General features: G+C 40.2%; 1 protein-coding gene across 1 annotated transcript; it reads left to right on the top strand.

The window, feature by feature from the left end:
- The first annotated feature begins 3,462 nt into the window (after window positions 1–3,462).
- On the top strand, window positions 3,463–5,258 carry LOC148031745 (uncharacterized). Its single transcript, XM_087685383.1, has 3 exons — window positions 3,463–3,709; window positions 3,792–4,821; window positions 4,899–5,258. Exons 2-3 carry the CDS (start codon window positions 3,970–3,972, stop codon window positions 5,013–5,015), a joined length of 969 nt encoding a protein of 322 aa, XP_087541509.1. The 5' UTR covers window positions 3,463–3,709; window positions 3,792–3,969; the 3' UTR covers window positions 5,016–5,258.
- Window positions 5,259–7,452: the final 2,194 nt, after the last annotated feature.

Raw genomic sequence — 7,452 nt, forward strand, 5'->3', positions numbered from 1 at the left:
TTCTATTGGTATTCAAGTTGATCCTAAAAAGATAGAAGCAATTTTGAATTAACCAACCCCTAAAAATGTGCATGAGTTATGTTCTTTCTTAGGTCTTGCCACCTTTTACAGAAAATTTATGAGAAATTTTTCATTGCTTTCATTGCCTTTAACAACATTATTAAAGAAATGTGTTGTATATCATTGGTTTGATAACTAACAAAAGTCTTTTGATTTATTGAAATATGCTTTAACATATGCACCTGTTTTGCAATTACCTGATTTTAATTGACCATTCTTTCTAGTAGTCACTGATGCTAGCGGATCAGGAATAGAAGTTATCCTTATGCAAGATTCACATCCCATAGCCTATTCTAGTTGCAAACTTAAACCCTTTGAACTGAAGTATTCTACCTATGATAAAGAATTGTTAGCTGTAGTACAAGTCTTACATCAATGGAAACACTATCTAATGGAATCCGAATTTATGATCAAAACTGACCAACAAAGTATCAAACATCTTTTTAGTCAGCCAAAAATCTCTGACTAACATATTAAATGGGCTGCTTTTATTCAAAGTTTCCATCCACTTATCCAATATCAACCACGAAAAGAGAATGTTGTTGCCGATGCATTGAGTAGAAGACCAAGTATCCATAATATTTCCGTTATATATTTTGATTCCCTTATTTCTATAAAGAATACCTATGACCATGACCCCAATTTTCAAGCTGATTGGAATAAATTGGTTGCTAATAATTGGATTCCAATTGATTCTTTATCTTATTTTGATGGATTTATGTTTTATGAGAAAAGACTGTGTGTCACTGTTCCATTTAGATCATTTGTCTTACATGAAATTCATTGTCCTCTATATCAAGGCTATAGAGGTATTATTTCTACTTTAAGAACATTGGTTAAAGATTTTTAATGGCCACAAATGGAATCTGATGTTTCTAACTTTATTTTTAAGTATTGATAGGTATTTACTTTTGTAGGTTTGATTTTATTATTTTCTAGCAATTGTGAATGCTTCAGTTGATGTGTAGAGCAGGCAACGTTGGCGTTGGGAAGCATCGGGCGATGATGTGTATTCAAATTACTTAGAAAAATTATTACTTTTGATGGGCACACACCTTATCATTAAAGGCATGGTGCTAAAATTTATTTAGGCACACTTATTTATTAAAGTGCTTGATAAAAAAATATTATTTTGTATGCGCATAGGTGCTCGGTTTAAATATTTCATTATTGGACATTGTATTTGGGCACAACTCGAATTTTTGGATGCCCAACCGCTTTATTCTTTATTTGGGCAAAATCAAAGCATGCTAATTGTAATTTGGACTATTTTTGAGCTCAGAGATTAATAAATTTATAAATACATACCTTGTGGAGCGCTCACACAAGGCATGGGGGGAGATTGTACCCACTTTGTCTTTTTGTCTCATGTCATGCAAAATCTTTTTCTTGCTTTATGAGCTTTTGTAGAGTTCTTTGTTATTGGGGACCTTTCGAAGTTCACTACACGTGCATACAGCATTTGATTTGCACACCAGATTATGCAGGACATGTAGATAGTAGAAATCCACTTTTGGCTATGTGTTCACCTATACTGGAGGTGGCATCTCTTGGATGTCCAGGGTGCAGAAGTGTATGGCTCTTTCCACCACTAAGACTAAGTATGTTGTAGCCACTGAGGCTTGTAAGGAGGCCATATGGTTAGGCCGTTTGGTTCATGACCTTGGTATTGATGCTATCCCTACATTGCATTCGAATTCTATGAGCACTATTCAGTTAGCCAAGAATCCTGGTCTTTAATGCGAAGGCAAAACACATTGAGGTGAGGTATCACTTCATACATGGGGTCGTTGAGGACAAGTCTGTTGACCTTGTCAAGATCTGGACTGACTAGAATCCTGTAGATCTGCTCACCAAAAGCCTCTCTATGGAGTGCTTTGCCTTCCTCAGGAGATTGATGGGCGTGGGATGCTCAAGCTTGGAATACTTTTAGCCTACATGTCCTTCTCTTGCTCAAAGGTCGGGAGAATTAGCACTGACCCTCTTCATTCAACATTAAACCACAAATGTTCTCTAACAAAGCTTCATCAACATGACCCAATAATGATTGCAAGAGCCTATTAATTGCTATATTAGATATGTAGGAAATAATCTTATTGGATATTAGAAAGAGGAACATGTAGTAAAGCATCACAATAACCAAGATGATTCATTAGAAAGCTATACCTCTTTTATACGACACCCATACATTTTAAAATAGTGATTTGACAACAATTCAAAGATGCAGCATAGTTGTAGGTCTCTGTGAAAGGCTTTTTAAGAGGTCTATGTGAGTGCATCCGTGCACCTTATCAACTATGATACAAACAAGTTGTGTCAAGTTTCATTTGATCTTTTTGATTGTTCGCATGCCTTAAGGATGGAGCTGGCCTAGGATGGAGGGAGTGGTGGAACATAATGCTCCATTAGAATGTACATATATAGTGCATACACATAGACATGTAGATTTGAAGGTTGACCAACATCGAGAAAGAAGTTGCCATCCTCTTTTTTGCATCCTCTATTCATGTTAAAGAAGGTCTGTCTTTCTTTATGTGTTCCTCATAAGGAAAGATCTGAACCCAACTTACGCCCCAAATAAGCACTATGACCACGTAAGGAAGGTACTTCAGATTTCTCAAGAGAACAAGCTTTACTTGAACTATAAGAAGCATGAGTTCTTCATCATGTTTATTCTCTATTTGGGCTGCATTTTTGCAGGTCATTAGCATGGGTTGTAAGAAGAACAACACCATCATAGACTTGACTTGAATTAGTCCCTACTCTAATAGGTCCTCGCATATGTAGCAACTCCTTGCTCATGTGGTAGGGTGCTTCAAGGGTGGTTTGGATTGCTCTTGCAGGGAGTTGATGATGAAGTCTTTTGGTTGGGATAGGAGCAACTGGTGAGGCAATTTGGCTAACAAGGGGGAGTTAAAACTCTCACAACAATGCCATGCCCATCTCTTTCAAATATCCCTAGGGTAGAGGAGCCAATTATGTAACACCCTTGAAATAACGCTATTAGATTTGAGTTGTGATGCATCAAATGCAAATTTTAAATGGTAGAGATGGAGAACACATGATTGCTATCGTGGGAAATAAATACAAGAACCGGAGATGCCACGAATGAAAGAAGCAACGTTGAATTTGAAATTGGGTGGACCAAAAAAAGGCTTTTATTCAGTGACAAGGGCACACATTTGAAAAATTGCATGGCGAGATTAATACAATGATGGGTATTGAACCCCAACAACCAATCAAGTATCTCAATTCTAGCGGAGATGACCACTAGCTCAAGCCTTGACGTCATGTTACTAATGCATATTTGAGACAATAAAGTGTCATATTACTAGGGCACATTGTTTTGCTAGCTTCTGTACACTAGTTGAGAAGGCAAAGAAAAGTCCTCATATGGTTGCATACACACCATCATATGGTGGCAAACCTTCTTCTTGTGGTACTGTGCGTGTCGCCCATCTCTCAAACCAGTGGCAGAGTGCGCATCACGAGTAGGCAGTGGGCACGGGAGTTTAAAAAATGCACCCCTTTTTTGCAGCCGGAATCCGGATTACATTAATTATTGGAACGTGGAAAACTCTGGCCAATTCGAACCTGATTCGAGGCTCCATGTTCTTCAGAAGCGCCTCAAAGACAAAGCTCGAGACAGGTATATAGATATGGGTAGTCACTGTATTGGGGTTGTTGTTCCCGTGGCTACGGATGTTCTGTTTTGACGTCCATTGTTGCAGGGACAGTGAAAGAGTGACAGAGAGAAGGTCCCCTTTGCTGTGCTGCTTTCCATTCTCAGTGGATTCTAACGGTGCTTTTGATTGCGTCCAAAGACCCTCGCCCTTTCATCTAATAATAATCAACAGGTCTCTCTGGCACCGGCCAAACAGTGGACGCTGCTTGGTGTATTTGGCAAAGATGGCTGATGACGACCCCGGGTCTCGCGAGTCACGGAACGACTGGGAGATTATTCCTCCCGCCGCGCTCCACCACGGCGGTACTTCTCCTGCTTCTCACCCTTGTGCTAAGGAGGAGAAGGAGAAACCCACAGAGGAGAAGCAGGAGCAGGAGCTGCAGCAGAACCCTAAAGACGAGGTCAGTGCTGTTGTTGTTCACAGCCACGAAATGATTTTCATGGACTACTTTGCTGCCTCATCGCAAACTCCGACTGCCCACTATTTGACATCATCCCAGAACAAGAAGGCATCCGATGTCGCAGCTGACAGCACATCTGGTGCTTCTGAGCTTGATTGGATGGAGCCATCGAGCCCCTTCCGCAGCTGTGTGTTAGTGACAAGTGAGGATGATGACAGTGCTTCAAGAAGTTGTTCGGATGATTCGAGGGAAGGAACAGGGCACCAGTCACCCGACCCGTCCATCCTGACAGAGACACATTCAAGGGTATCATGCCAGGGCATACCTGACTCCCTGTTTGGAAAAGAGGCAAGGCTAAATCCTGGCTTCCAGAAGCAGGTTTTGGAACAGGAATTTGCTGCTGCATTTCATGACGCATCCATGGGAGTGATAGAGGAGTCTGCTACAGAGCCTGAAGAAACAAGCAGTGGATCAACTCCTGATACAGGCAAAGATGGTGATAGTCATTGGACTCGACGCTTTGGATCCTGGCTAGCTGAAGCAGGCCGGGCCAACACCTTCTGTTCACTGGCTGTAGCTGCAGCATTTATAGGTTTGATAATCCTAGGAAATGGATGGCATCGCTTCCAATTGCAGTATCAGAAACTTAGGTGCCGGTATTTCCCCAAGGGAAAGGTAATGAAAGCAACTTCTGTTACACCTTTTGGTAATTTCATACTGTCGTTTGTTAAGTTATCCTGTTCATTTTTCAGGGATTAAGCCAACTTATGTACCAGCTAATTCAAATCAAAGAGTCTGCAACTAATAGCAGGAGGATCCCTGCTTCAAAAGTGCGCAATGCCTTTCCTGATGTCTTGAATAACATTTAGGATTGAGAGTCTTCATTAAACCTCTTTTCTCTTAAGGAATTCCTTTATAGCTTCTAGAGTTCAGAACATGGTCCATAATCGTAATAGGAATGGTGGTGGAAGAAGTCTGTACATGTTCCCAGTTCAAGTTTCACACCTGTAATGTTAGTGTGGTCATGGATCTCGATTCTGCCAGAACAGTTTATGAATGCAGGCTTGCTGTAGTGTTGTAGATTTGTTTTGAATGACAGCTATTACATTGCAGACCGTGTGTCAATTGGTTCCAGGGCTTCACATCTGTTGTCCTCTGTGCTTGATGGTCTTATTCTTTCTTGGAAAGTCATCTATTGTCCTGTCATCTCTAATACACATGGTGTTTGTGTGTGAGGTTCTACATACGCTCCAGATTTTGGCCTTCCAAGCAGCAGGTTGATTTCATTCTTGTTTGCCTAGACTTGAGTCTTAGAAAATTGCAGGTGCCAGCAGAGCTTTCTTACTTGATTTTTTGGGAGCTAATCACCTGTACAGCTGCCTTAGTTGATGCAGTGAAATTCTACAGCCTTATGGGTCAAAGGGTTTGCCAAACATTCTACCAGCATATACTGTTTACCTTTTTGGAAATGCATGTGTGTGGCCATCTCCAAGTAATTACCCAAACTTAATTGTTGTTGCACAAGAGGAGATATAAAGCCGCATGTTGGATGCTGCTTTAGCAGTTGATAGATCCTTTTCTTTGATTCTTGTGTTTGCCCCTGCTCAATGCAGTTTAGTCATTTGTACTTTTGTTGTGAACATCAGATTCCTTCTCCTGCAAGGAAGAGATTCTCTGATCATTTTGATGAGTACGCCATAGGACTTTCATGTTTCTTTTGAGCTCTAATTCATATGATTATACGAGGTGGAATGAGAAATCCACTGGGTCTCAGCTAGGAAAAGACATGCTGAAGAATAAATTGGTTTATCCTCTACATCTCCCTTAGATGTGATTGTTCTCTAGCCAGATGACATCTAGGTGGCTGAATTGTCACCAGTAATGTCTGTGTGGAACAAGTAGTTAGATATAATGGATTATTGTTTAACTGTTTAGGTTAGGTTCAAGGAATATGAAGGATATCTTGAAATGCCATTCGAAGGATTGAACCATAGGATGAATGGAAACTGATACTGATACTATATAGCCATCTTCTGTTTCAATTCTCTGCTGGAAAACTTAATTGCACAAAGAAATTCGAAATTGGATAAAGCCATAGGATGCCTGGTTGACAACAGTCTGGATCATTTGCATGTGCATTGAGGGTGATTTTTGGGCAATTTAGTGCAGAGTGTAAGTGGGCTACAGGCTCCGATTGTATCTGTGAAATAACAGTTTTTGGATGCTGCCCCATATGTATGCATTCATCAACCACCGTCTATTATGAATGCATTGACCCTGTTGGTAACTAATAAAAATTTCAGGCATGTTGGGTTTCTGCTTCAAGTAGATGTTGCTTGAAACATAGAGCCCACACACTAGTTGCAGATTATTGGGACCAACTGGGAGCTCAATTATATTAAGTGTTCCATGAGTTGCTAAATAAAGAAAATGATTCTGGAGATTCAAATGACAGGTATTATTTTGGTACATGTGGATGTCAACATCATCTCAAGATCTTTAAATTATGCGTTTCACTCGTTACATGAGCCATCCGGTCGAAAACACTTTGGAAGCCTTGTACTTTTTGAAGCCTACTATTTGGAACTATATCCATTGTAACAGTTAGGTGGAAGTGTAGAGGGCTAGACAACTCCTAACTAGGTTAGACGGTGGACATCCCTACAGAAGGCTCAATATATAAATAGATGGAGGGAAATGAATTTGCTACATTCTTCTTTTTGCAACCAATGGAGAGTGATTTCCCATACTTGTGTCTTTCATTCTTGTATCTCTTTTGAGGGAGTAAGATGAGGTTCTTTGCTTGTATCCAGGTATGTGTGCTTGAAGGAGATGGAGCTCTATTTTCTTTCTATAAACCTCTTCTTATCTCTCTTGTATCCTTCTATATTGTCTTCTCTATGTGCTCTTCATGCGACATGAACATTCAAAATTCGTGTGGGTGGAGGTATGATGATGCTAGAGAAATGGTGAGGGTGGGTTAGAGGTTTGTGCCAGGCAAGGTATCTAAGTTCCCAATGATACTTGGTAGGTAGCTGAATTTCTTATTCTTTTATTCTCTATCTTGTCCCCCTTGGGTATAGAGTGTAGATGATCATTTTTGTTAATGGTGCCTTGCTTTGCTTTCTCTTAATTTTGTTTGCTTGAACTTGTGGGATAATTCTAGTTTCTACATGATGAGAGGGGCACACATTAAAACCCTTGTGGTTTGTGTTGGAAAGTGGTTGGATCAAGTAGCGGAGAGTTGGTTTTCTCAAATTTGCTTCATTTGTATTGATGGAGGTTGGACAATTTAAGAAATCAAGT

This window comes from Lygodium microphyllum, chromosome 9, assembly GCF_053477565.2.
Source record: "Lygodium microphyllum isolate KBCC chromosome 9, Lygodium_microphyllum_v1.1.10, whole genome shotgun sequence".
NCBI classification, from domain to species: domain Eukaryota; kingdom Viridiplantae; phylum Streptophyta; class Polypodiopsida; order Schizaeales; family Lygodiaceae; genus Lygodium; species Lygodium microphyllum.

Coding starts and splice junctions, on each gene's coding strand:
- LOC148031745 (XM_087685383.1), top strand. CDS start 3,970: ATGGCTGATGACGACCCCGGGTCTCGCGAGTCACGGAACGACTGGGAG. Junction 4,822..4,898: donor GGTATTTCCCCAAGGGAAAG/GTAATGAAAGCA, acceptor TTCATTTTTCAG/GGATTAAGCCAACTTATGTA.